This window comes from Agaricus bisporus (genome assembly GCF_000300575.1).
Source record: "Agaricus bisporus var. bisporus H97 unplaced genomic scaffold AGABI2scaffold_14, whole genome shotgun sequence".
NCBI lineage: Eukaryota > Fungi > Basidiomycota > Agaricomycetes > Agaricales > Agaricaceae > Agaricus > Agaricus bisporus.
The window spans coordinates 82,219-109,358 of NW_006267349.1; the positions used below are offsets into that span (position 1 = coordinate 82,219).

Sequence of the window (27,140 nt, forward strand, 5' to 3'; positions counted from 1 at the left end):
ATAGGGAAAAAGGTAGCGTGAGGATGCAGTGGCGCAGATTTGATCAACCCAGTCGCGCGACAGAATTTCTCATCACGTGGACTTCCTCCCGGACCCACGTGCCCGCAACGCCACCCCCGGAATCCCGAACGCCGATCTTAATCCGCTGGTCCGAGAAATAGGATGGAAATAGGATGAGAGTTCCCGCAGTTCACAGGCAGTCTCTTCTGCTTGTTACTGACCAACAATCATGCATCAAGTGTGTTCTCTATTTTGCCTGCGCAAGTGGATAGCTCATACAGAACAATTCGCAGCAATGGACAAGGCTCATCCGTTTTGTTGCCGCCGAAACGAGGCGGGTACACATCGGCCAACCCGTCGATCCAAAGCTTGATAGTAAGTCAATAGAGGAATAGACCATGGGATGTAGCAACTAATGCATGATTACAGTTGGTTACGCTGCAGCCAAAGGTCAAACTATCAAGGCCTATGAGATCGTCGGTTCCGCGTTAGATCCCAGCGCCCAAGTAACCAAACAAACACTGACGGTCGATTCCCTGCTTGCCCCTCTTTCAAACGAGGAAATCAAGATCGTCCGTTGCCTGGGGCTGAACTACTCAGACCATGCTGTACGCGTGTCCAAATTGTCAACCATCCAAAAATTCATAGACTAACGGAATTTATTTTGCAGGAGGAAGCCAAGCTTGCCAAACCAGCGTATGTCTGTCCCACTAAATGAAGCTAGTGACAACCCTCATTCGTCTTTCAGCTTCCCGATCTTATTCTACAAGCCTCTCGCTTCTCTCATAGGACCCCTGGCGACCGTTACAATCCCCCAGGTTGCGCAACCACCCAAAGATCACCTACCTGACTACGAAGTCGAACTTGTCATCGTGATCGGCAAGGCAGCTAAAGATGTTTCAGAAGCAGATGCATTAGATTATGTTCTCGGGTACACTGGAGCCAACGACGTGTCCTTCCGCAAACACCAAATGGCTGTCTCTCAGTGGGGCTTTTCTAAGGGTTTTGGTATGTGGCAATTTACCATCAGAAAACCCAACACCAGCTAATGGTTTGCCCAGATAACACTAATCCTCTTGGCCCTTGCCTTGTTTCCAGCAAACTGATTCCCGACCCGCAAAAGTTACGACTTAAAATGACACTGAACGAGAATGTTGTCCAGGACGGTACTACCGCGTAAGTTTACTTTAAATAAATGCCAATACCGTTACTTAAAGGTCAATCCAGTGAACAAATCTTCAACGTCCGCCAAACTATTTCGTTCCTTTCTCAAGGCACGACTCTCGAACCTGGCTCAATTATCCTCACCGGTACACCAAAAGGTGTCGGCTTTGTCAAGAAACCTCCCGTTTATCTCAAGGATGGTGACAAGATGACAGCTTGGTTGGATAATGGCATCGGATCTCTCATTAACGAAGTCAGAGAGGAAAGATCTGTACCCTCTGCAAAGCTATAAAAAGGCATGCCTCATGATACCTCATACGCGTAAACCAGATGATCCTTGTTTCATGAAAGAATGCGATCGCTTTTTTTTTACCATATGGCAGGAAAAGAATTAACGCTCGAAAACTCGGTGACATTCAAAAAAGATACGTGAAGCATTCTGATACTAGAACTGGGTATATTGCTCTCAAGCACACGTCTGTCCATTCGGGCAGCAGCGAATGGCACCTCCGTTGCTTGGACTCCTGTAGCAGTACCAGCTGAAGAAACAATCAGTCGAAAGCTCGAGGTTTCTACTCGTCAAAAACTTACCCCAATGAGCAGCAATTCCCGTCTGCGTGACCCAGAATAAAGTCAGATATGCTTCATATGACAGCGAGACAAGCTTACCGGCGCAACAGTTGGAACCCTTGGGACAGCATCCCTGGTTCGCGCATCCGTTGGCGTCATTACCACAACAAACTAAAAAAAGAAACACAACGGGTAAATCAAACGTTGCAGTCGGACAAGCAGTATTACAGCCATACTTGAAGGAGTGTAGCACCAACTGCCTGCACCGCAGCATCGTCCTGAAAGTTAAAGAAAGTTCAAGTTCTGTACATAAAGAGAATTAAGGGTAAAACACCAACCATTGCCGCAACAATCACCACCAAGAGGGCAGCATACACCCGCGTCGTTGGGACAAAGGCCAAAGCCACTATCACAGGTCGTCCGTTTGCTCAACAACCCTGCCAATTCACGGCTTCCAAGTTCAGCCGCCGTGGCATGTTGAGAGGTGGCAATGGACTCAACCTGCTCAACATTGGCGGAGACCGTGTTGAGCAAGTAAGCACCGACGACGATGAGAGAAGAAATAGAGAAGCGCATAGTTGAGAGGGTTGAGCGAGTACTACTTCGTCGTTGTGGTTTAAGACGAAGAGCCTCTCATTAAATCCAACTTTTATAGACAAACTCTTGCAAGCGTACGGCAGAAAACAGCAGTATATTTTTGGAACTCGAACCTTGTCAAGATACGTACCTTGTCACTTAAACTTGACTAAATCATTCTGGAGGGCATAGTTTACGTAGTGGGCGGTGTCGAGATGGAAAACAAAGATCGATGAATGCCTACAAATCCGTAAAGAGTAGGCAATCACTGTCCGTAGAGTCGAAATTGGTACCAAGACGTCGAGCATGAAAATTCCACAGCGCCCACCGAGCCAGAATCAAGAGAGGGTCAGAGGCGTATTGGCCATCTTGGGTTGGAGCCACTACCATGATAACAAGACAAATCACCGCTGGACAACAACAGATTGAGCTTTGAGAAGGGATTCGATAGTAACAAATGACATGCAAATGTCAAGAAGGTGATGTTGCCGAAATGCTCATAGGGATAGAAATATACACAAGACCAATAAGGCATAGCAGCATCAGAGAGGACCTTGATCGATGATGGCGGTGCAATTATTGAACTGCAGTTACTCCACCAAATCGTCAGCAGACATATCCTCAATCATGGAGCCTGTTAATAATCTTTGAACGGAATTGTTCGGATATTATTCCCTGTAATTGATTAATTTTCTAAAAGGTACTGGTTTCGGCAAAGACACAGTGGAGCCGCGAACCCAATCATAGACTAACCTATTCGGCGAATGTCACGGAGCTGGAGAAATAAATATGTTAGAAATTCATACACGCAAAGGAAACAGTCGTTCATGGCGATGGAGCATACTGCCTCTTCTGATGTAGCCTCGAGTCCTGAGGTTTTCAAAGACATATGACACAAACATTGGTTATTTGCGTGCTCTTGTCCGACGCAAGAAGAAAACTTGAGTTGCGACTAAGGAGGGCTTATTTTAGAACGGCAAGACCCATATTTGGTGAACAAACTACGCACACAAGATTTTATTGTTTCATAAATGAGCCAGAGGTTGATATCGAGGAGAGTACGTTCCGCATCACACCAGGTGCTCCATCAGATCCGGGGAAAGGGCATAGAAAGTCCTCTCGGTCATATTCAAGAAAGATACCCATAACGGTTAACAGTCTAACTTTACAGTTGGGTTACTCTCAAGCGCACAACTTTCCATCCTCGCAGCACAAGAAACGACCATCATCTTCGAAACAATACTGGCTGATGAAACAGTGAGTGAAAACTCGATGTTTTTATAAATCAAATACTTACTCTTTGTCGCAGCAGTGTTGTCCTGAAAAAAAGTAACTTAAGTAACCTGTCGACCGTCAAGGATAGAGCACCAACCATCACTACAGCAATCGCCACCAACAGGGCAGCACAATGACGCTTCACCAAGACAAGGGAGAGTGTCATCGTCAGGACAGGTTGCTCGTTTGTTCAGCAAACCCGCCGACGCACGCCTTCCAGGTTTAGCAACCGTAGCGTGTTTGGAGGTAGCATGGTCAGCATTGGCGAAGACAGTGTTGAGCAAATAAACACCGATAACAATGAGAGAAGAAGTTGAGAGGCGCATGATGAGAAGATGAGCGAGTTCTACTTCGTCTTTGTGCTTCAGGCCTCAGAATAATCCAGCTTTTATAGACAAACTCTCGCAGGTATGTTATGAGCATTCTCTTTTGATAGCTGAACGCTGAGATGACCATCTCGCCACTTGAATCATTCTGAGAAGTGTTCGTGAGGAGCTTTTGTTACGTAGTGCGCGGAGTTCAAGATGGAAAACGGGCGACGAGCACGGAAACCCTGCAGAATTTACTGAGACAAAATCAAGCGTGCACATCGAGGACCGCAGGGGTGTTCGCCCGTCTTGATTGCCCCACCCACTATCATGACACCGACGCAGATCGGTGTTGGACCAAACGGAAACAAACGAAGGACAAGATGGATGAAGCAGGTAGATGGTAAATATCATGTCCAAGTGACAGAAGATGACGATAATAAAAATCCCATGATATCCAACGATAGAGGGCCGAAGCGGCATTCAGGAGGCCAAAGTGTAGCGGTGCAAAAATAGAATGGCAATGACTCCAAATCACCAGCAGAAGTATCTTCGATGGTGGGGTGTATCTTCGACGATGGAGCTCTTCACTCTGTTAACAATCTTTTAACGGTGTTTCTCGGAATATGGTCCCCAACGTTGATTGAAAATATCTGGGTATTGTTTGTTTCGTTAAACATACGATGGGGCCGCAAAATCAGTCATACAATAGATTCGGCGAATATCACGGAGTTGTGGAGAGACAATTTCGTTATAAAGTCATATATGAAAACGGCGCTTGTCGATCAGCAATTTTAGGGAATGCGCTTGCTTGGGACAGGACAACCATTTGTCGTTCATGGCTGATGTACCCTTTAATGTACCCTCTGTGAATCATGTTGGCGACGAAACATTCCGCTTCTTCTAGTGTAATCTCGATGCCTGAGATTTTCAAAGACACGTAGAAGACTTGAATTGGCATTCGCGTGCTTTTGTCCGATGCTATCCATCTAGAAAGAGGGGGAACATGAGTCGATGTGAATAAGGCTTTTTGAAACGGTAGAACGCACGCCCGGCGAAACAGACTACGCATGCATATTTCTCTTGCTTTTTCAAGAGTAAGCCAGACGTTAAGTCCTAGGAGGGTGTGCTCCGCAGCGTCCAGTGCTCGGTCAAATCCAGAGAGGTCGCCTTTTTTAATGGCAGAAATGAAAGGCATGTAAAGTCTTTTGAGGACTGGGAAACGATCCAAAAGCTCGTTCGTTGGAAGATGACCTCTGATAATCCGTAATGGTATCAAGTACATTAAAATTCGCCTGAAGAATCTCAGTATGGATGTAGCGAGATCTGGAGAAATATTACTGACTCTTGGTTACTGTGCGCGCCAGTATGACAATGATAAAATGCAAGCGTTAACTCCTCCTCGGCCTGGACGTGAATATTAATACATGTCAAAGTAATCATATAAACGCTTCATTACCTTTTCAAAGTCTTCATTAAGGAAATTCAACATGCCAATATAATATCGATAGGTAACCTAGGCGAAAACTTAAATCAGCGGCTGTAAGAAGCGCTTCGTACTACCTTACTTGATGTGAACGAGGGTAAGAAGTTAATGGGAAAATATCATTTGCATGTAGGGCTCGAAGTATGTTCTTGGCAAGAGATATTCTTTTTACCTGGCAAAGATTAGCTTTCCCTGAGGCCGACTATCATATGATCACTCACTCTAAAATAGCATTTCAAAATCAATCCGACAACATAGTAAATCCCCCATTTCCTTGACTGGTCAGGTGGTGAAATTCTGAACAAGTTTGACGGTCAATTAGAGAAACCCATGCGAATAGACAAAGAGCGTTCGCGTACCTGTCTGTTATGCAATTACTGAACGCCTTGGCGATTATACGAGCTGCTTCTTCCATAGCTTCACTCTTCTCGTCGTTGTATTTTGCATGAAGATCTGCCTAAGAATCGATTCAGGGGAAAGTTTATATGGCGTCACAATGAAAGCCGCACATCAAATGCAAGGTCTCTTAGATCTCTTAGAATGGAAAACAGTGCCGGTAGAGTCCATCCCCTATTCTCAGTGAAGAAACGAAAGAATGACCTTGGGGAAACTAATAAGCAATGAGACGGAAAAGTATCGGAAAACGAGCCACATACGACACGAGCTGAGAATGCTCTTTGAACGCCTCTCCAGGTCTCTTTCTCGCCACGTGCGAGCACGTCAAGACATAAGAAATAGCGATTTCATCCCAAGGACTCATAATAGCACCCTCAAATCGACGAAGAGTTTGTTTCTGGTTTCAGGGGCCTTAGTATATTAAAAGGGGACAATCGAAGGCATATATATGGCGCACAGTTGGATTGCGAAACTCCTTGACGAGGTCTTTTCCTTGAGGGCTAGTTGGTCTGAGGAGATATGCAAGATCGTTCCCATTTTCTGCAATAACTGCATTGTTTATTTGGGAAAGATAGGTTACAAAGTCCGTAGGCATCGTTGCGGAACGTCGGCGGTCGAACGAGATCAAGTTACTGGAAGCATCATGTTTGCGGCTATTTTGCAACAGCCTCGACTTGAGTGCGACTCGAGTGATGGGAGATGAGAAGAGTAATTTCTATCATGGCACCGCGGTTAATGAAGGCTGTTTGATTTTTGGAAGTAAAACTACGTCCAGTATCTGTAAGTTATTGGGATTCCGATTTAGCAATAAACTCTGCAAGGCAACAGTCAACATCCTCTGATTCCTCTCCAGTAATTAAACACTCCAAATAATGTAGAAATTTGCCCATCGTGTTGGCTACATGGCAAGTGCTCATTCTATAAACCTCAAGTGCCAAACAGCATGTTTCTTCAGCCAGGAGGCCTAGGGAAGAGTGAACTCGGCTCGCTGGTAGCTGCGACCGATTAGGAAATGATCTGCAGGGCAAGTACGTCATAATGTTTGTCAAAAGGCCAGATAAGAATCATCCTACTATCTACTCAACTACCTACATCGAGTTTCACCATGGCCCTCCAACCATCGCTCAGCCCCCTTATCGTAGCCGGTAATGCAAACGCACCGCACACCCTTGAGGTCTACCGTAAGCCTTGTAATTTTTGAACACGCGCTCAACGATTCAATCATCCACCCCTAGTCGATTTCGTCTGTCCATACAGTGCAAAAATGTCTCGCACGATAGACAGCGTCATCACACCGCTCATCTCCTCAGGCGGAAAATACGACTGCAAAGTCAAAGTCATCTTTCGTCCCCAAATCCAACCGTGGCACGCCTCATCTATGCTCACACATGAGGCCGCTCTCGCGGCACTCCGTGCTTCTCCAGACCAATTCTGGACCTTCAGCCGTCTTGTACGTATGAGATTTTCTTGACTCCCTCTCCCTGCGTTTCTCTTTATCTGTCCATTGTACTATGGCATTTCTATTTTCGTCTTAATTATCGTATCGATATCGATTGGTATCGGATTCCGGAATGAAATCAACTCACCCTTCATCTCGCTTAGCTCTTCGATCATCAAGAGGAATTCTTCGATCGTCAATGCCTCAACTTGACAATTCAACAAATCAGGGATAAGCTTACAGACTTGGCTTCACAAGTCCTCTCACCCGGAAAGGTCGATGAATTCCGTGACCTCTTGACGATGAAAGGTACACCGAATGGTGGTATCCCTGTTACGGACGATCTGAAGTACAATCGTATGTGTTGTCTTCCGTGTGTCTAAAACGGCGATGGTGCTCATATGTATGTTAGTCAAAGTTGCTCGTCACAACAGCATCCACGTTTCGCCCACCGCTCTCTGGAATGGCTTAGTCGCTTCAGAAGTTTCGAGCAGCTGGGCTGAAAAGGAATGGAACGAGTTTTTTGCTTCAAAGATATGAGATTAATGAAGATTAACTAAAATCAAGGAATGTAATGTATAACATAGGTAGAAGAAGTGACAGACAGATTTTTCCCCTGAATATCTCAGGTCCTAAAATTACACTGATACACAGTTTAATGGAGAGCATATTCTACTGCTGATAACACCGCAAACAGGGAGCGCGACATGTGGCAAAAATTACAAGGCATAAAAGTTCGTAACGCACAGCAAAAAGATATCAAACGATATCAACTCTTGTTCTTGTTTTCTGCACTTGTGTGGGGGCACGTTCTCTCTCTCTCCTGACGGGCTGCAGAGAAATTGGAATGTGATTTGGCAGTTGCGGATGATAATGTGACACTGCAGAACCGGAAATTGTTCCCTGTGGACTCAAAGAGTGAATAGGGCGTTGTGCACCAGGCGGGAGTACCCCAGGGTTCGGGTTGATTAAATCGTGATTGCTTTGTGAACCAAAGCTTGTCACTGGCAATTCTTTTCCTCTCCCCTTGTCCTTGTCCTTGTCATGGGGCTTGACAGGTGGTCGCGATAGTTGAACAGTTTCCGGTCCACCACAATGTGGGAATGCCATCACGAGCTTATTGCCCAAAGCATGGAATTCAAGCCTGCCTCCAACTTTGAAGTCGTCCAATTGAAATACCCGCTGATATATGTATGAATCATTGAAGGGAAGTGGTTGAGACATGATGGGGTCATTTGTGAGAGGCACTAGGCCTCGAAGCCAAATCCGTATACGGTGAGTAGCCCCGACTGGCATCGATTGAACGGGAATTGAACTAAAAATACCAAAGTGTGTGAGTATACGGCTGTGACGATGTTGAAACACAATACAAAGGGATGATTGTGATCAGGCAGAGTGGATAAACGACATACTAGATTAGAAAAGTGATTGATCGGGGGTCATTGTCGATTCGCATGCGGAAATCACTGAGCAGTATATCTCCGACGCCTCCGCCTTCGTACTCGAAGGAATATTTGTATAGTCGATCCCTAATTCTGTGCCATCTGATTTATCCCAATGAGTGATCAGTAAGCAGACACGGTATGGTACAACATACCTGACGGTGAAGGTGATCAATGCCTTGCCCACATAGCCTTTATAGACCTGGTAGTCCTGGCCTTGCCCCGCATGCCTCGCAAATGAAGCGTCTCCGATGGAATTAAAATCCAAGTCCTTCCCCACAAACAGGTCGTCCACTTTAAACAATTGATGGTCCACGCCATCCACCCTCAGCCATACTCGAAGCGACCACAAACTATTAAGCGGCAGAACTTGCTTGGCACTTTTGCCGGGAAACATGCTTTCCAGGGTAGGAGAATGAGCTTCCGATGAAGTACTGAAACGACGACTGGACGCACAAGACAGCGAATTCGAGTTTACGAGGGTCGACGGACATGATCCGACTGATTGATTCTCCCACTAACCGTTCGACTCCATTGACCCTCATGGATAACCGAAACTGGTATTGACCAGCCGTCGGTTTGCCATCGTGCGGTTCCACCCTGTAAAGTGATACTGAATAAGCATCCTAAACCAAAAAGATAAGTAACACACGTAATATAGAATTGGATCGGAGTTTGTGCAGCCAACATGTTGTAGGTGTAGACATAACGTCGGAAATTGGCGCTCGGTTTGTTGGAGGCTTGTCCTTGGACACTATAGTTGCGAGTCAGTCCAGAATGTAGCTTGGAGGGCCCCGAGACAATCAATGAACGGGCAGGCATTATGCTTCAACAATTCGGGGTAGGAGATGCACTGACTTTAAGGGTTGTTGGACATCTGACCAGTTGCTGATGTCCTCGCTAGTGACATTGGAATTGCTGAAATTGATGAGAACAAGGGGCTGAGTTAGCACAGGTTAATGATGCGAGAAGGGGGACCATATGAGACTGCGGGAGTGGCCGAGAAGCCAGGAAGGCTGGGGTGCTTACCTTCTGCTTACTGCAGCTTCGTAGTCTGGACATGCGTCGTCGTCGTCGGGGATAGACTGCATGTACGGGCCCGCATTTCTGCCATGCGAGCCACGGGAAGGCATACGGGACATCGTGGTCTGGAGAGAAGGAGAAGACGCCGAGCGCTCAAGGGCCTATCGTGGGGTGGGTCATCATCCCCAAATTAGCACAACGATCGAAACATATATCCAGCATCATGCGTTCTGCAGAGTTTTGATAAATCACAAAACAGAGTCATGCGCACAGGCCGGAGCGATTGTTCCGCCAGCGTTGACTTTGTGGGCGCGAGTACTCGAGACATGGATCGGGGTGGGTATTTTTACAGTGAACGCTTTTCCCACCCAGTAACTCGAGTAATAACTTGAAAATATCTCTATAATAAAGTAACTACAGCTCCTATCTGCCTTACTCGGCTTTGTTATCCTGACAAGCCGTTAACATCAGCAATACTTGGCAGACCGTTCACGACCTACCGCGACTAGATTACCAATAGCATAAACAGTCCCTATCATTCCACCGGCGAAGAGGGCACAGAAAGCACCTGTTGAAACGAGCTGAATGACTCCGGAATATTGCAATGACGTCTTGGCTCACCAAAGTAGAGCTTCTGTCTAGGACCACGCATGTACAGAGCGGCATGGTTGTTCTAAAGCGAGAAAAGTCGCTCAGCTACACAGTGCATGCATCGGATTCAACAAGTTAAAACACACCTGGTAGTAACGCTGCTTTTCAAGGATGTTGTTTGGCCCTATTCCGCGGCATTAAAAAGACCATAAAACCGAACGCAAAGTAGACATACTCTCGTAGAGTGGAGTTAGGAAGCTCATTGTTTTGTAGTGGTGGAAGAGGACAGAAAAGTTGAGTTACGGTACTTCCGGGTGGTTGCGGAGTTTGATCTCGCAAAGCGCGGCCTGCCTCGCACCAATGTCAAGTGATCGCGTCCGCGTCCGAGTACGCAAAACTCTCCCTTGAACTCAACCTACAATCTCAATTCAATACAGGGCCTGACTATCTTTCGTCCGATAATATACGGCAACACTGCGACTGTCCTCGCTGAAAAGGAACGACAAACGCTCCCCCATGCCGACCACACACACAAGTGGACAGTGGCTGTCCGTTCTGCCGCCTCTGCTCCAGGATCCGATATCGTAGGCGGCGCGGACGACATCGCACACTTCATAAAAAGGGTCTCTTTCAAGCTTCATGATACATATCCCAACCCGTCTCGAAGTATGTTTCATTCCACTGATGGCAAACACAGGCTATACCAAACTTGACAGATATTGATAAACCACCTTTCGAAGTCTCGGAGACAGGGTACGTCGTCGCACATGCTTATCACTCTTTCTATCAGCTCATAATATTCACCAGTTGGGGCGAATTTGAGATTCAAATCCGTATCACATTTGTTGCTGAATCTGGAGAAAAAGCGATGACTCTCTATCATCATCTCAAACTCCATCCATGGGCTGCTGCTGGCGAACCAGAAATACCACCACTCAACGTTGCAATCAAGATGGGCCCCGTTCACTCTTGGCAGTATGATGAAGTAGTATTCAACGACCCCTTTCAAAATTTCCTCAACATCCTCACCGCACATCCTCCCACACCTCTCCCAAAAGTTCGGCGCAAGCCCGTACCGTTCCATCTAGCTAACCCCAACTCCCTCGAAGCATCAAGGGGTGGTGTACCTGAATTCTCACAAGCCATGGAAAAAGAGGAATTGGAACGAGTTGAAGAGGCACGAAAGGCCGTCGTTGCCGAGACCGACAAGTGGCGAAATACTCTTATTGAGAAGGAAAAAGAGCTCAGCGAACTTCAGAAGCTAGTCGCCAACCAGTCATGATTATTTTCCAGACTATGATGATGTATTTTAATGAACAAACGCTTGTAACAATATTAATGCCACGCAGCCCAACCCGGGTACATCTTCGCCTGTAAGCCTTCGTTAATATCAAACTCCAGAATCTTCAACATTAACACAACATACCAAGTTTGCATCATCCGTTGCCTCCTGAATCAAAATCTGTACCAAATTACTTGTCGAGACCTCTCTCTTTTGATTAAAGTTCCGATCTTTTGACGCATCAGGCGCATAGACTCCCTCCAGTTTTTTCTGTATCCGACTCAGCACGATCTTAGCTAAATGACCGCTTGACGTCCTGGGCTGTTTTTTTTGTCGATCCTACGTACTATGATTAGTCGTTTAAGCACGAGAAAGATTTCAGAAACTCACCAAGCGTCGCTGTTCATCTTCCCATTCGACTAGTGGATCGTGGATAAATGCGTCCAACACACTCATCAAGGAATCCTTGTTGTCCCGAAGCAGTTGTAGTGTCACTTCACATGCAATTCTGTAGGAACCTACACAGTGGTTCAACCTGTCAGTGTTTGATCAGCCAAGGAAGAAGAGGGGACAACCTTCCACCCCGGCCACCCCAAGCCCGTCAACCAAATTTTGTGTTAATCTAAAAGGGACACGTTCTGGTGTTTCAAGGTTCTTCCCCTAGAGACTAAATTAGAAATTGCTAAAAATTCCATATCATATCCCCACACCTTTTCGAATAGACAGTTGAAATCTACGTGGACAACATCGCCAGTGTTCGAGTCGAGTAAGATGTTCTCACAATGCCGATCACCCAGCCTGCAGCGGCGATTAATGCACATGGGATTATAAGCAAGCAGATATCATACCCTAGAATGAATCCAACCATTGACATCACAGCTGCGGTCCTCCCATACGCCGTTCGACTTCCCAACCATGCACTAGGCTCCGGGAAAGTCTCCAAGAACCACTCAGAGAACACTGGTGGGAATCTACGCTCATCATGAGACGGATCCAAAAGATATCACAAGGGGAAGCCTTACTTGGGCAGGATATTTTTGACGAAAAGTCCTGCAGCGGTGGCATCATCATTTTCTTTGATTTTCTTGAACACGTCGTTCATTTCCGCAGACTGTGATAGATGTGTCCCAAAATGCTTCATTCTCTTCAAACGTTGAAAGGCTTACCCAGCTTCTTATTCGCTTTGAATCATAGATGTTGGTTAAGACAGGACGGATGGGTATAGTATTTGGAACCCATTGAATGAATCCACATTCCTCGTTCAGCGTAACAACACCATACGTTCGAATGTCTACAAAGTTGCATCAGAATGGTTTCAGTAGACATCTAGTGCTATGAATCGGATACTCACGTAGCTGACGTCTTCGTGACTCTGAGTTAGCTTTCAGCAGTTTGTTGATGATGGAATTGAATTCCATTAGCCGCGCATCTTTCCTCAGATCATCTTTAGGTTTCCCCAAGAAGGTATACGTCTGGCCATCTGTTCCACGAATAGATATTTTTCGAGGCCTTGCTAGAGACCGCATAACATCAATCTCGTCAAAGAATTCTACGAGTCATTTATTATCAGCAACGGAGTACCTTGATTCCAGGTTTGGGGTCTCACCGTGAAACATAGGCAAGTTCGCGGGAAATGGCTGATGAGTCGACTGAGACGAAGATGATGGTGGTAAATTAGCGGTTAACGATTCTTGCAATGGGATGATGAGTTCACAGTGGCCCAGTGGTGATAGTCGAGGAAAATCCTTTCGCATATTCAATGTCCTTTTATCGTCATCAATTTGATAATCGCATAGAGCGAGGAGTTCGTTAGTCATCGAGACAGACTTCTGCACAAGGGTTGGTATATTGGTCCTGGCGACTTTAGGATTATGCTATAACCGGTTCTCATCAAGACAGTGTTACCCGGAGGTTTAACCAGTGACTGACCTGAAGCTGTTCCAGAATTGTTCTTCCACGACGTTGGCGGTTGAGTTTGGTTGACTTGACCACAGAGGTGAAAAGCCATAGTGCTTGCTTTGGATACTCTTCTAAGACTTTGAGAATAAGCTTTTCAAGGATCCTGTATGTTTCCTGATCGGGATGTCCGACACGCGAAACAACCTGTGGAAAGGCAATATACCACTAAAGAATAATGGTTAGCTTGCGTTACACCGTCAATTTTGAAGCATACTTTGTACGCTGGTACCTCGCGAATGGCTTTGTCGGCGATATCACGGCATTTTTTGACTGATTCTGGGTCGTCACAGCCATGCTCTCCAAGGTCGAGCCAAATAGTGAGCAATCGAGGGACAGTTTGGTATAAGTACTTCGAGCCTTGCTTCATAGCTCTTGAGAAAGCTCTCATGGTTGCGACATTCATCTTTAGGCCACTAGCATTTTCAACTCGATCAATTGGTCATGTCATGGATGTTAGCATTTACTTACCGTCCACGCTGCTCTAGTGACGGCAATGTTTTGAAACATTCATCGTGGAATTGACCTAGGTAGAAGTGAGCACTCTCTGAACTAGACGCTTTTTGTCAGTGGCGATAGATCATTATTGAACTGAGCCTACTTCTTGTCTAGCTCGGTTACAAGTTGAAACATCTGGTAGATGACAGGAGCGTCGTATCGCTGCGACTCATTCATCCAGCGAGCTCTTAGAGCGTGGGCCTAACCAAATTCAGTGAATACAGCCCTTCTCCAGAAAGCCAATTGATACATGCCTTCGCCTTCATTCCGTCGGCTTCATCATCAGAAGTCAGGTCTAGCACATCCGAGTTTTCCAATAAACCAGCCAGCTTCATGGAATTCTCCAGCTCCTTCAATGCTCGTAAAGGCTCATCCGTAACTTTAATCAACTTCGCACTCTCTATGAATGAGAATTTGCTCTTGCTTTGTTGAGCCTGTAACATTGCACTATATGCCGTTTGCCACTGCCCAGCCTTTCGGGCAATCTTTGCACTAGTTAACCAAGTCCGTCCCACCTCTGCAGTAACGACAGGACGCGGGGCATCCCTGATCATGAATGTTCGTTGGCACTGAACAATGTCACAAGCGTAATTAGCACTTACGGTAACGAGAGCGCCGTCCTACGCATGCTCAAGACGAGCTCGCGGAATCTGAAAGTGGGTATTGTGGAATCCAGACGTGATCCCAGAAGGTTGGAGAGATCACTCATGATGCGTTTCCGTTCCTGCGAACGGTATTGGGTAGGGTCATGTGAGGGATTCAAGGCTTGATAAATGATTTCCAATTCGTAAGTGAGATGCAGATTGAGCACAGCATCATACGATCGACGATAGCTCTGGGGTCCTCCTGCAGTGATGGGAGTACCCAAAACCACTCTAGAATCAGCGAGTGCCCTTTCAATCTCCTTAGGGTCATTGTTGCGCATTGACATGAGGACCCGGCCCATTACTATCTGAGCTGTCTGAGCTGACGTGTTTCCAAGTACATTCTGGACATCACCCCAAGCTCCAACCATCCAAGCACTCTCCACCTCAAAACCCGCCAGGGCATTCTGCCATTCAGGCTTGCGCGTCAAAACACCTCGAACGTGAGTCCGCAGCGTGTCTATTGGATGTAAGTCATCTGGAAGACACACTGGGGGTTAGGTCTTACCGTAATGACCAAGATTTCTCAAACAGCGTAGAAGCCCCAAATGAAAGTCGATATTATCAGGTGAATGTTGAAGTCGGACTTCCCAACAACTCTGAGCGGAGGTCCAACGACCAGTGCTTTCGTGCTGGCGAATTTGGTGTTCTAGCGAAGGCGAGAGTATCAAGGTAGAGACGCCTTCCATTCCATCTGGCTCGTCTAGATGCGCATAAATTTCATGGAGTCGCTCATAGTATCCAGCTAGATCCTTGTGTTGGGGAGACCTTTCCTTCATGTTGGTGATTTGCCGTTCAAAATTCATCAGTGATCTCGCGAAAGCTTTACATTGAAAGGCAGCCTCGGCCATGAGATGGTGTTCAATACTCGACAAAACTGAGTCAATGCGTAGCACTTGTTCCTCCAGTTGCGTGTTCGCCAGGCTTCTATCTCTGGCACGTTTACTCTCTGCTTTCTTTGTGTTTAGATCCTGGCGTATAATTCGCACCCAAGCGTTAATATGATCAAGCAACATGAATACTGCCTGGACTTTGTTCAGCTTTTAGTCAATCTGCGAATGTGACTATGAGGTACCTGTGCACTCAGCAGCTTCTTATCCGCCGATGAACGACTTTCGTTGTTGAGCTGATCCTCTAGCACAGCTTTCAGTTCTGTCCCTATCGCCTGTACATCCGACTCATCTCCCCCAATCAGAATGTTGAGAACAAGATGAGGCAACAAGTGATGGGCTACAACGGCATCTTTGACCCTAACGACCGACCGAAAATTGTTGAAGATAGTTTGAGCAGTCAATCCCGAGGCTCGAGAAATGAGATGGGTAGTCCAAAGTTGAATCCATTCGCGGTACGTTGGCTGGTGCAAATAAACCGGGTGCTGAACATGAGGAAGATTCCCTAGGTTTAAAGAGAACTTCCCTTCGAGCAGCGGAGTGACCGTCTCGAGAATGTGTTTAGGCAGACTTTTCCACCGGCTCCGTACTTTGTTCGATATAGGGTTCCCTGTTCCAGCGCCTACCAGAGCAGGTTTGAACTGACAAAATTTCAGCAACTCCTGAATGGTGTAAGCCAAAAAGCTCTGGTATCTGATGTCGCTCGTAGTTCGGAATGCTCCCACAAGTAGGTCACATATAAGATGTAGCGCGAAGCCCATTGATTCTTCTTCGTCCGCGAAGTTGTTTTTGACTATGATTCTTGACTGTTTAGTAGATAGTTCGCAACGGTCTGGGTCAACAGCTCCCAGGATACCGATACATTCGTATGCGAGAACTCTAAGAGGTTCTGTCCCATCCCCGTCTCGACAGGCCGCAGCAAATAGGGCCTCAACAATTTGGCCTATAATAGGGTCGAACATGTCGCCCGACACTAGGTCCCTGATAACCCCCCGACTCTCCTTCAAAAGGAAAGTCTTCAATTCCCCCAACGACTGTACCGCGAAACTAAGGTTCTCGTTCGACGATCTCAGTAGTAATCGTTGCAGCCTTTGTTTAGGGGTCCAGTTAATCCGCAATGCTTCAAGATGAGCGTGAAGTTGGAGTAATTCTGGAATGGACGATATCTCCACAATGTCATCTAGATGTTGATCGATTCTTGCACCGGCTCCCTGGATGATATATGTCATCAATCCGATAGCAGACTGTTTAGCTTCCAGCGGGAAAAAGGTCCAGGCAGTCACAATCGCGGCACTTGTCGGCCCCACATGAGGACCTACTTCGCCAGGTTCTAACGTCGTCAAGAATTTATGCCAGCTCTGCAGTGTGACTTCCGAGAGCTCAGGAACGTTGACCATTGTTTGAAACGTTGCCATGACCTAATGATGATTCTCAGTAACCGGTCTGTGGAGGCTCAAGATAAAAAATACCTGAGGTGCACCATAACTAATGTTGGGACCTATCTGTACAATCAATTCTCCAAGGCCTTTGATAATCTTACGTTTGGAAGCCACACTCTTCTTCCCCTGCATATCCTGCAACATCTCGTTGATATATGACATCAATCCAAGCATGTGTACTTTCAGAAAGCCACTCAATTCAACTGGTGTTTTGTTCCTTTCCTTTCCCGTTGAGTTGATGATACGTTCGACCCTTTTCATGGCATCTACAGCCTGGATCAATGGAAAAAAATTGTGACCGAAATTCAAAAGTAGAAATTTTGTCTGACGCACCACTGGTACCTTGGTTTCGTTTTCATCCCCCATGGCAACGACAAGTTCTGCGAGGATTTTAACCAGAGAAACCTTGACAATTACTTGTAGATCGATTGGTCCTTCCTGTGATGCATCTGCCAATATCTTCAATACGAATGAGATAGCTTTGCTTTCCGCCGGCTTGGGTAACATGAATATGTATGCCAAAATGACATGAGAATTTGCCAAGAACAGGGCGGACGCCGTCTGCTCTACTTCTCGCGAAACAGCTTCAATTGCTTTCACATCACAATTTGCGAATAAAGGAGGTAGAGTGCGAGGAGCTGTAACCGTGATAAAGTCGGCAGGTGCCATTGACATGAGTTTGCAAGTTTCGATCAATACACTTGGCATGCTAGAAATCTTGGAAACCAAGAAAGGAGCGACTTGATCCAGGTAAGGGATTAAAAGGGAATATAGTGTTTTATTATGGTGCTTCATGATAGCCGTGAGCTGCGTTGAGGCTGAGGTCAACTTCTTCAATGTGGAGAGAGGGAGAACAAAATTCCAACCTGCATACTCGCAACCCCTCTAACAACTGGGTTACGTTGTCCAAGTTGAGCGACCAGGAAACATAGGACTTGGCCCATGACTTCTGCGTGCCTTGCCCTAATCCTGATAAAAAATCGAAGAGAAATATATAAAGACAGCGCTTACTTTCCGACAGATCCAATGGCTAACAGGAGGGTTTCCTTCACGTTCTCCTTCGCAAAATTCATGTGTTTGTATAGCTCTCCGAAAATGGCCTGAGTTAAGTGCCACGGATTTTTCGTCTTTTCGCTGTAAGACAAAACCAATGCTGCGATTGCATAACTATCACGGAACGTTGAGCGCGGTGTCTCCAATGCCATAGCTAGCCACTTACCAAGCAGCAAGCCTTGCATTGCGATCAGGATCTTTGATATGCTGCATCAAAAACTCCCCGATCCGTCTTAGTCCGTTTGGCAAGGCGTTCACGGTATAGTGATCGATTGCGCGTCTCAAAGCCCGAAAGACCTCCCGACGAACGGCCGGTGTGACCTCGTCAGCAGCACCATCGAGCAGTCGGTTAGCAGCAGAATAAATCTGCGCATAGGGCAAGCAAATGGACGAAGAATAATGGGCCTTGCAATCAGCACCATCGCAGCGGTTGACTACGCAGGGCAACTTCTTCAGACTGCGAGCAAGGCCGAGCCTTGTATTTTCTGATCTATCACTGAGTGGCCTGTCAAGATAATCAATTTCTGACCATGATGAGCACAGAAAATTGAACCTTTCGAGTTGAGTCCCTACATCGACCAAGATCCTTTTGATGTAACTTTGGTCCCATTCGCCTTCGTGTCCATTGGGAGTTGCTACATTACAACCTAGTAGAGTTTGGAAAGTAGTGTGTAAACTAAGCGCCCATGGTTGATCTTCCCCGGTCTTTGATAGCTCCCGCTCAGCCAGCGTGTCATGGACTAGTTGCATGACTGCCTGATAATGGGGTAATCCCTGCAGGGGAGAAAGCTCGCTTTGCAACGTATGTTGGATCCAGTCACCGGAGTTCACAAGAGCATGCGTCAGGAAAGCATTTCCTAGATTCTGTGTAATGTCTAGCATTTGTCAATTTGGAAAGCGATTGCTACTTACTCTGAGTGCGTCACCAGGAAGCTCCCAGGACTCTGAACATAACACTCTCGTAACGTCAAGGATATCGAACCTTGAGACCCCCTTGAGAGGTTTTTCTTGTAACAACCGTGTGGCAGTGCGATCAAATTCATCCCAAGCATCTTTCGGACCCTCATTCAAGCGATGACGTACAAGGAAGCAGGGGAGGAAAACCAGTTGTTCGGTGCTTGGAAGCGACTGAAAATCCAAAGCAAAGCAAAGGAGATCCCCACAGATCTTGGCACGATGGCCTGGTGGCATTGCACACGTTGGCGAGAGGCAAAGTTCGAGCACGGATTTCATTGCCGCAACGGCCTTTCTGGCAAGGTCTGCAATGAACCAGTGACAGAGGAGTGTAGGTGCAAAAATCCGAACAAGAACCTCAGAGACTGTCTTGAGAAAATCGGGTATACGTGATACCGAAGAAATTTGGATATCAAACGAATTTGCAGTAGCCTAAAAATGCTGATTAAATCAGAGTATACTGGGACGATATAAGGAACATGCCACCCCAAATACATCGCCTGAATTCGCGTTGGAAATCTTTGGAGTGCTAAAGAGCTCAATTGTGAGAGGGAAACTAAGGTGGGGTAACTTCGAGATTAGCTCTTTGTAGAGCTTCAGTGACTAGAAGACCCTGATGATACATGTACACTCACCGTGGCAGACATCCAGACATTCACTTATAATGAACCGCAGAATCTTCCATGAGGATCCTACGATTGTTGCTGTGGCCATTGTACTCCCACCTGCACCTCTTAGAAATATTGCCAACACCTCCATGCCTCTCTGCCTCAATACTTTTGGGTGCACCAACCCATCCTCCAGATGCATCTCGATATCGACCCAGGAATCCAATGCAAAGCATAAGTCCAGCAACCTAGCAAAAACTTTCTTTACCATTTCGGTTGTCCCGAGGTAGATTCCATCTACACGCGTGAAAACTCTTTCGACCACATCCAGGGTGGTAAGGACAGATATAACTTTCTCCCGCAGAGCGCTCCACGAAACGACGTCTGGCAGAGGAAGAGATACTAGCAAATGATCCGTAAGGCCATCTATAACGGTAATCCATGTATCCTTGTTCAAGCTTGAGATTCTAGGTGCTTGGTCGGAAAGATATTGGGATACGAGGTTGCGTAGGAACTCGAGAAACTCATCGACTTGAGTCGCGTCATTACCGGGGCCAGCGAACGAGGGTACAGGAAAAGGTGTTTGTGATGATGCAGCTGCGTTCATCTTCGACCCATGATTCAATGAGGCTATAAATCAAGTCTTTTGACTTTGGGTTCCGCCTCAGATTCTACGCGTCTTGTGCGCCGTATCACGTGTTTACTACCCCTGATAAATAACCCAAAGTACTACTTGCTACAGTATGTAGCAGGATACCAGGAAAATTAACCAACCAACCACAGATCTACAATACTTTTTCTTGTGTCCCCATGCGTACTTTACTTCTTTCCTGATCTCCGTTTTTCCCTCGCCTTCTCCCTCTCCAAGGCTTTCTGCTCCGCTCTTTCGCTCTCAATAGAAGTATATGCCTTTTTCAGCCGCAAGTTGTACTCTTTGTCTTCCTCTAGCTGCCTCTTCTGCTGAGCAGCCGCCAGGAACTTGGCATCCTTGCGCAATTCCCTAATAGCACCCTTCTTCTCCTGCTTAAGTTGATATCGCATTTTCGCCGCCTCGTTCCTCTCGTAATCTGGATCTTTCTTTCGTAAATAATTAGAGGTCGTGGCCTCAAACTTGGGTATGTATGAGGGAATTGGTATAGGTTTGTGAGCTTGTAAAACGAGGGGTCGGTGGGATTGTTTGGAAAATTTGAGCAGACGAGTGAGTATGTCAACTATTTTTGAAAGCCTCGACTTCAAGTCTTCATTCAGGCCCTTCGTCTCTCCATGTTGTAGAATCTTCAAAATTGGTTCATATAATTCCACAAATCCATCGAGGCCTTTATACATGTCCGCGAAAACACCCAACAGATCCAAAGCGAGACTCAATAAATCAACCTTGGCCTGTTCGTTCGGTTCCTCCAATCGCAGTAACTCTGCGAAGTCGGGCCTCTTCGGCTCCGGCATTGCCTTGTTGACTTTCACCGTCAAGCTCCGACCTGAACGAAAATCTGGGACAGAAAAAGAGCCTGGGAGTGACATAGCGTCTTTGTATTTCGTAGGTGCAATATGTAGAAATGTGTTGACGAGGAAGTTAATAGCCTCGGGTACAAGCCGCTTTGATAAAGATTCGTACTGCGCAAAGAGAGTGCACAGGAACAAACCACTCGCGATGTCAGCGAGGGAACGAATACGGCCCAGTCCCAGATATGCTCCCATGAGTATCCTTGCAGGTGAAACAACAGCATGATTGAGATCACTCGTTGACCACATTAGCCCAACCACACGTAAAAGGGTGAGCTCCGAGAGACCCGGCCAGGTTTTGGCTTCTGGACGCGTCGCCCCTTTCGAAAGCCCTCGTTTGAAGTTTTTATTCATGAGAGTGAGCTTCTCGTTGAAGTATTGTGCCCCGGAAATAGGATACGCTTTAACGAGGGCCGCGAGGTGAGGTAAAAGTGACGAAACCAGGGCAGAATGAGGGGCCGGGAGAGTCGCCACATAGACGATATGGTCTATCAGGACACCAGCTAGCACCTTTTTCTCGCGTTAGCAGAATTCATGAGGACGCCTTTAAGATACACTGACCTGAAGCTTGAGCTTGTTGTCGGTGGCCAGACTGGTATGATATAAGGTCCGAATCCGCTGAACTACAACTGGAATATCTTGATCCTTGATGCCTTCGATAATCTCCAGGAATTCTTCGTGGTTTGCCGGTGCGCTGAAAGTATAAGGAAGTTCCACGATAGCAGAACTAACGCGCTTCTTCCCTCCAGATTTATCAGTCGCCAAAGGTTCCTGGTCTTCTTCCTCATCCCCATCCTCTTCACTAGAACTAAAAACGTACCGCCCGTCCCCATCCGCTTCATCTTCTCCGCTTCCCCCCTCACTTTCGTCATCCTCTTCTTCACTCTCACTTTCGGCCTCGTCTCCTGGCTTTACGTCTAAGCCGGCACCCAAGCCAGCCCAATCAGTGTTATTTTCTTCCTCATAAAAATCATCCTCCAAATCATCACCACCCCTTTTCCGTTTTCCCGATCTTCCTTCACCCTCGCTTTCACTATCTTCAAGTCCCAACATCCTTTTCCTCCTTTGTCGTTCGGCTTTCTCAAGTGACTCCTTCTGTTCTACTGCTAACTCTTCCTCTGTTTTTGTCCGATCTTTGGGTTTGGACCGTTTGTCGAATGCAAGCTCGCGAACATGTAGGTCGTAATCCGTATTTTGGACCTCAGGCGCTAACGGAGGCATCGTTGCGCTTGTATCAACCGCCTTTCCACCTCCTTCCTGAACGTCTCTCGCTACGCGTAATGGGTCGGGCTCGTATATTAAGGGGAGTAAAGCCGAAAAATCATTGTCGAGCTGGTGACGGATATTTTCCTCCTGCTCCTTTTCCATTTGGTGTAGAAGCTGTAGCCGAATAAATTATCTTGCTCAATTCAGGCAGTGTCTACCTCACCTTGTGTTCCTTACTCTTCGCAATCACTTCTGCCATGACTTCGGCTTTGGATTTTTTCCTCGCAGGCTTTAAAGACAAGGGATGAGCGACGAGACTAGATCAGGAGCTGTCATTATCGTACCCCTTCGTCTCCTTCGTCATCATCGTTACTTTCACCATTGTCATCGAAACCACCAAAGTGGGTCTTAGATACAACTTCATTATCAAGATGCCCTACAAGTAAATAGTTGGAGGAAAGGAATCAATGCATTAAGGATAGAACGTACCAGTTTCCTCCTCACCCTCGCTGTCAAGTTCCAACCCAATGTTATCAAAGTCGTCTAGCTTGGACAAACTCTGACCATAGTGAGTAAGCTCGTCCTCGTCTTCCAGGTTAAAGGCGACGCCTTTGGAAGCTCTCTGTCGTTCTCGCGTAAATCGCTCGAGCATACGCTCCTCAAGGCTCATCGAAGGGTCATTTTCACCAAACCGGCGGTCGACAATTCCGCCAGCGCGATTCCGATCTTCCCATTCCTTCAATAAAGTTTTTTTGCGCTATGAAAATAAGTGAGATTGTGAACAATATTCGAATCGACTTTGAAGGCTGACCTGCTCAATACCAGCTTGTTTGCTCTGGGAAGGTTTCCCTGAGACACCTTTCAACTTTCGCCCGCCAACGTCATGTTTGACTTTGGTGACCTTGACATCAAAAGGATTGAGTCGACGATGAATCTCTTCGAGACGTGCAGCTCGCTTTTCCTTTTCCTTTTCGAGAGGTGTGGACTGTCTCTTGCGCTTTTTACTTGTAGAAGGTTTTCCAGTGACTCCCGCCTGCGAAAGAGCGGATTTAAGTTGTGCAAGCTGAGATCCTTTGGCCATTGAAGAAGACCTAATTTTCTTGTTACTGCTGCGTGACTGCTGCGTGACGCATCAAGTAATTATCAAGCGCCGACCTCGTCTGCACCGATACACCTTCCGTCATTCCCCGTCCATCTATCCGTCTTCGGGTGCAAAACAGTGGGACAAGCACATTCTTACCCAATAGTCAAACTGATATGCTTAATCAACTTTTATATCTGTCGCTGAAACACGCTCGACACCACGATATTCCCGCACAGATGCGCAAGGATATCCAAGATACAGTAGAATTCAACTGCAGCCGCAAAGTGGTAAAGTCTACATCAGCGGAGCGAATAATATTTCATTCAATAGTGAATGCCTCACAGCATGACGGGAATCTGGTTGCTTGGCTGGGTTGCTTGGCCAGAATTCGCACCACATGGTCAACCCTCATTAAGAAGGCCGCAGTCGCACCCACATGTTGCAGCCGCCGAGAGGCTTCTTTTATGCCACATCATACCAGCATCGAGTTTCAGAGAAGCCGCAGAGCATCACTCTCTTGTGACTTATGAGGAGCACATCGTAATCTCAAGCTGCACGAAGGCGCTACACAAGTGCCATAGAGCAGTTCAAAATTTCTTATGATTGACTGGGTTACACTAACGCGTTTATAGTGGTGAACCCACACCTGAGGGCCAACAGCTACAAGAATGAATGAAAACCCGTTCTTACTCTCCTGGCCTAGTGAACACGGGTATCCGCAATGTGATATATTGCCCATGAGACACATCTGTCGGGTGAGTATTATTGGCTGTCTTCCACGATGCCATTAATTGGCCCGTCAGCGGTAAGTATAACACAAGATTTACGATCTCGGCATCCTGCGTAATGTCACTTCGCAAAACACAAGATATGTCGCGCTGGTATCGTTTAATCTTTGTATCTGCCCTGTCAATGTCAATCTCGCTTTATCTTTTGGCAGCGTTTGCGGGAAGTTTTTTAGGTTCGCAATCCCAAAACAGCGCGTAATGTCGGAATTCGTTTCGTGAAAGCGTAGCAGTCCACTGTGCAAATCTGCTTTCAGCAATGTCAGGCTGCTAATGGGGTTTCGTGCTGATCTTTTCTTTCGATTCCCCTCTCCAACTGAGGGCCATATTCTGGTCCAGTTTACCAATTCGGCATGGGATATATATCACCAGTGATATAAATCTTCGAAAGGTGGGTCATGGCCAACCGCTGTGGAACATGTTTGGCGCACGGACAAGAAACGGAACATTCAACAAAGCGGGTAACAATTGAATTTATTTTACAGCACTCCAACAGTGACCATAACCTACCCCGTTACAAACCTTTTCAGTCCTCTAGAATATCAATACTGGAGCAATGCTATTTACTATGAACATATCGTCATACCGCTGCCGTTCGTTCCGGAAGCAAGATCAATATCCACAGTCCCACCCGTATTCGCGAGTCCTGACCTGAATTTGAACTTAATGCTGACATGTGAGAGTTCCGTCGATGGAATGAGCTACTTCAGTAGCTTCTCGTTGACGGTCTTGGGACGGCTAATTCACGCCCCTTTCGTGACCATTTCACTTCGATGTTAGCGACGAAGCCGGCGTCTCGGCTCGGCTCCATGGTGAGAATGAGGCCTTGTTGTACGAAGGCAGTGATCTAGAGACTTGCCCAAAAGTATCTCCCTTCCCTAACGTCTTTACCGAAGAAGTAATGTGAGAACAGTTTCATCCTACGTCGCTCATCCTTTCAAGGCACAACAAAGAATCTTAAAAGTCATATGCGCTGATAAGACTACACAGGATTACGTCTAGGACTACTTACACAGTGCCTCCCTCACACTACAAACCGACCCCAGTCTATCCGAGAGTCAGACTCGGACATTGATCGCTCATTAGGTAGGTTCTAAGTAAACATTGTGGCTCACTTTTCGAAGGCTTAGACTCCCCGTGCAGGTCGGTAGTAGGAGTCTACAATAATCCTAGTAGCGCAAGCAATTTCACCCAGAAACTCAACATCATCTCAAGAAGCATGCCCAGGCTCCGGGCTATCGAAGTGTTTCCGGAGAGCCATAGGCTCCGTGACATTGCTTCTCGTCTTCTGCATTGCCTTTCTAGCTCACCTCTATTAAAAATCTGCGTCTTCTTTTCTGAAAGTAACCCTCCCGCATCTTGACACAAACCGAAAGCATCGCTCATTAGCTGGGCACTGCACCCTTGTCATCCAACCGTGGCACTCTAATAAGTATATACACACTTCGAAGCCGAACCAATACAATAAATATGACTCTTTTGGTAAGGTCTAGATTATCAGGTGTATTAATCTCGGTACTTATATATAAGCTCCTAGGAGGATAAAACGACAATTGCTTTCTGTGGGCTCATACGATCCAGTTCGTTCGGTTGAAGTGAAGGGGTGGAACGAAAAAGGAAACTTCAGGCTGGTAGGGGAAGAAGGCTAGTGAACCCTGGTAAACTGGGTCACTTAGTGCCTTATGGTATCATTTGATATCCCCTTGTGGGAATGGTGCGGCTCAAGTTCTGGTAACTTGCAGGGTCGTGATCACTAATACTCACCAGGACCAGAGTCAGGGTCCTATGAATCGAGGTTCGAATGCGCTCATCTGTGTTGTCTAGGCGTGTCCGATATTTCCGACCTGCAAGGGACGTTTATTGATAGACTGGAATTAAAAAGCGCGGGAGCGCGATCATGTGGTATGGGGAAAGGGAACTCATTTATTTTACGAAGGAACCGATTAATAGAAAGCTTTCGAAATTCACTGCCTAATAGAACTCTCATAAGTCATACCTCGTACAGTGCAAGCAATTTAATTACGTTCACGTCCAAGTTGAGTCTGCGATTTCTGAAAGGAACAGAACAAATTAAAGTAGTTCCGTCATGAGCCTGAAGGGCACTGCTCATGGCGGGAATGTAGGCCCTAGGGTCAACCAAGCCTAGGGAAAACGCGTATATGAATTTAAGGAAGAAGAAAAACCCAATCATTATATGCAAGTCTGACGTGACGCGCGTGGCATAATGGGTGTCGTGGGGACGATATTTGATTGCCCAGTGTTTTCTTGTTTGCAACCGTCATTGACGTGTGAGCTTTCACGAAAAAAAACACATACGGTTGCATTTACCAATTTTCAAAATGACAGACCTATAATCGTCCTCGCTCTCGCTGCGAAAGGTTTAATGCATCGCTTTCGCATCGGAAATGGCCGGAAATACGCAATTTCAAGGACGCAAGAACTGCAAGTGTGGTGCGGCGCCAGGCCGCGGAGGCGTCCTACTAGAGGGCTACGGAACATCACAAGACTATCTCGAATTGAGAATCAAGTGCTAAAATCAAAGTTCAATACCACTGTACCAGTTTTTAGCCGAAAGTGACATTCACCTACTGCTGACAGGTTTCTAGAAGTCACACAGGGATGCGAAATACATGTAGTTGTCGAGTTTGAATGAAGCACTCAAGCGTTTGTCGGGCCAGCAATTAAAACGTTTCAAGCATTCCAAGCATTTTCATCGGCTCCATCGCCATACTAACCCGTTGGTCTTCACGTGTTAGAGCTAGAAAAGCAGCGTTGTGCTGAGGAGACGAGAGAAGCCATTGCGCACATGCTGCGAGGTGACGTAACCGAGGGCAAGTGTTCCAGTATCCCTAATTCAATGCCTTGGCTTGTCCAATAGCTATTACGACATTCGGGTAGAACAATTAATCCCCCTGATAAATCCTACCCACTGTCGAAGAAGCAAGCAACATTACGCTATCGCTTAGCCAGGA

The 27,140-nt window shown here is 46.5% G+C and overlaps 10 protein-coding genes across 10 annotated transcripts; 4 read left to right on the forward strand and 6 right to left on the reverse strand.

The window, feature by feature from the left end:
• Positions 1–179: 179 nt before the first annotated feature.
• Positions 180–1,537, forward strand: AGABI2DRAFT_195714 (hypothetical protein). The gene is made up of 7 exons (XM_006456640.1): positions 180–238; positions 294–375; positions 430–608; positions 671–696; positions 749–1,008; positions 1,062–1,176; positions 1,228–1,537. Exons 1-7 carry the CDS (start codon positions 230–232, stop codon positions 1,454–1,456), a joined length of 900 nt encoding a protein of 299 aa, XP_006456703.1. The 5' UTR covers positions 180–229; the 3' UTR covers positions 1,457–1,537.
• Positions 1,538–1,630: 93 nt separating this feature from the next.
• On the reverse strand, positions 1,631–2,310 carry AGABI2DRAFT_154209 (hypothetical protein; the record flags this gene model as incomplete). Its single annotated transcript, XM_006456641.1, has 5 exons — positions 1,631–1,703; positions 1,756–1,777; positions 1,834–1,905; positions 1,971–2,012; positions 2,073–2,310. The coding sequence occupies 5 exons, from the start codon at positions 2,308–2,310 to the stop codon at positions 1,631–1,633; spliced, it is 447 nt and encodes a 148-aa protein (XP_006456704.1).
• Positions 2,311–3,412: 1,102 nt separating this feature from the next.
• AGABI2DRAFT_195716 (hypothetical protein) lies at positions 3,413–3,786 on the reverse strand (the record flags this gene model as incomplete). Its single annotated transcript, XM_006456642.1, has 3 exons — positions 3,413–3,556; positions 3,608–3,629; positions 3,683–3,786. Coding segments are annotated over 3 exons (190 nt in total), but the record flags the coding sequence as incomplete, so codon positions are not given.
• A 728-nt stretch (positions 3,787–4,514) lies between these two features.
• On the reverse strand, positions 4,515–6,370 carry AGABI2DRAFT_188545 (hypothetical protein; the record flags this gene model as incomplete). The annotated part of the gene is made up of 10 exons (XM_006456643.1): positions 4,515–4,882; positions 4,943–5,188; positions 5,239–5,300; positions 5,353–5,409; positions 5,462–5,551; positions 5,601–5,676; positions 5,739–5,836; positions 5,889–5,979; positions 6,036–6,172; positions 6,233–6,370. The coding sequence occupies 10 exons, from the start codon at positions 6,368–6,370 to the stop codon at positions 4,645–4,647; spliced, it is 1,233 nt and encodes a 410-aa protein (XP_006456706.1). The 3' UTR covers positions 4,515–4,644.
• A 483-nt stretch (positions 6,371–6,853) lies between these two features.
• Positions 6,854–7,181, forward strand: AGABI2DRAFT_139357 (hypothetical protein; the record flags this gene model as incomplete). The annotated part of the gene is given in 3 exon segments (XM_006456644.1): positions 6,854–6,956; positions 7,011–7,127; positions 7,140–7,181. Coding segments are annotated over 2 exon segments (156 nt in total), but the record flags the coding sequence as incomplete, so codon positions are not given.
• A 513-nt stretch (positions 7,182–7,694) lies between these two features.
• Positions 7,695–10,587, reverse strand: AGABI2DRAFT_195719 (hypothetical protein). Its single transcript, XM_006456645.1, has 12 exons — positions 10,505–10,587; positions 10,416–10,453; positions 10,300–10,351; positions 10,175–10,246; positions 9,898–10,128; positions 9,685–9,848; positions 9,514–9,573; positions 9,308–9,409; positions 9,112–9,255; positions 8,811–9,053; positions 8,626–8,757; positions 7,695–8,528 (listed from the first exon to the last, which is right to left on the reverse strand). Exons 6-12 carry the CDS (start codon positions 9,795–9,797, stop codon positions 7,973–7,975), a joined length of 1,350 nt encoding a protein of 449 aa, XP_006456708.1. The 5' UTR covers positions 9,798–9,848; positions 9,898–10,128; positions 10,175–10,246; positions 10,300–10,351; positions 10,416–10,453; positions 10,505–10,587; the 3' UTR covers positions 7,695–7,972.
• A 42-nt stretch (positions 10,588–10,629) lies between these two features.
• AGABI2DRAFT_122603 (hypothetical protein) lies at positions 10,630–11,551 on the forward strand (the record flags this gene model as incomplete). Its single annotated transcript, XM_006456646.1, has 4 exons — positions 10,630–10,656; positions 10,707–10,935; positions 10,986–11,022; positions 11,077–11,551. 4 exons carry the CDS (start codon positions 10,630–10,632, stop codon positions 11,549–11,551), a joined length of 768 nt encoding a protein of 255 aa, XP_006456709.1.
• A 53-nt stretch (positions 11,552–11,604) lies between these two features.
• On the reverse strand, positions 11,605–18,781 carry AGABI2DRAFT_78376 (hypothetical protein; the record flags this gene model as incomplete). The annotated part of the gene is made up of 23 exons (XM_006456647.1): positions 11,605–11,640; positions 11,696–11,890; positions 11,942–12,069; positions 12,124–12,211; positions 12,262–12,349; positions 12,400–12,522; positions 12,574–12,662; positions 12,718–12,842; positions 12,903–13,100; positions 13,158–13,425; positions 13,481–13,675; positions 13,725–13,923; positions 13,979–14,059; positions 14,109–14,192; positions 14,228–14,551; positions 14,608–15,109; positions 15,158–15,674; positions 15,725–16,957; positions 17,009–17,251; positions 17,315–17,796; positions 17,853–17,941; positions 17,990–18,145; positions 18,198–18,781. 23 exons carry the CDS (start codon positions 18,779–18,781, stop codon positions 11,605–11,607), a joined length of 6,027 nt encoding a protein of 2,008 aa, XP_006456710.1.
• A 361-nt stretch (positions 18,782–19,142) lies between these two features.
• On the forward strand, positions 19,143–19,381 carry AGABI2DRAFT_195722 (hypothetical protein). The gene has a single exon (XM_006456648.1). It carries the CDS (start codon positions 19,208–19,210, stop codon positions 19,376–19,378), a length of 171 nt encoding a protein of 56 aa, XP_006456711.1. The 5' UTR covers positions 19,143–19,207; the 3' UTR covers positions 19,379–19,381.
• Positions 19,382–20,322: 941 nt separating this feature from the next.
• AGABI2DRAFT_228781 (hypothetical protein) lies at positions 20,323–23,380 on the reverse strand (the record flags this gene model as incomplete). The annotated part of the gene is made up of 6 exons (XM_006456649.1): positions 20,323–21,603; positions 21,655–22,473; positions 22,523–22,588; positions 22,644–22,735; positions 22,789–23,056; positions 23,111–23,380. 6 exons carry the CDS (start codon positions 23,378–23,380, stop codon positions 20,413–20,415), a joined length of 2,706 nt encoding a protein of 901 aa, XP_006456712.1. The 3' UTR covers positions 20,323–20,412.
• Positions 23,381–27,140: the final 3,760 nt, after the last annotated feature.

Excerpts from the sequence above, each read along its gene's own strand:
- AGABI2DRAFT_195714 (XM_006456640.1), top strand. Across the intron at positions 376-429 it reads CGTCGATCCAAAGCTTGATA|TTGGTTACGCTGCAGCCAAA; the intron begins GTAAGTCAATAG and ends GCATGATTACAG. Across the intron at positions 697-748 it reads GCCAAGCTTGCCAAACCAGC|CTTCCCGATCTTATTCTACA; the intron begins GTATGTCTGTCC and ends TTCGTCTTTCAG.
- AGABI2DRAFT_195719 (XM_006456645.1), bottom strand. The coding sequence starts at position 9,797 with ATGTCCCGTATGCCTTCCCGTGGCTCGCATGGCAGAAATGCGGGCCCG. Across the intron at positions 9,256-9,307 it reads CCGATCCAATTCTATATTAC|GGTGGAACCGCACGATGGCA; the intron begins GTGTGTTACTTA and ends ATCACTTTACAG. Across the intron at positions 8,758-8,810 it reads TTGATCACCTTCACCGTCAG|ATGGCACAGAATTAGGGATC; the intron begins GTATGTTGTACC and ends GGGATAAATCAG.
- AGABI2DRAFT_195722 (XM_006456648.1), top strand. The coding sequence starts at position 19,208 with ATGGCCTGGTGGCATTGCACACGTTGGCGAGAGGCAAAGTTCGAGCAC.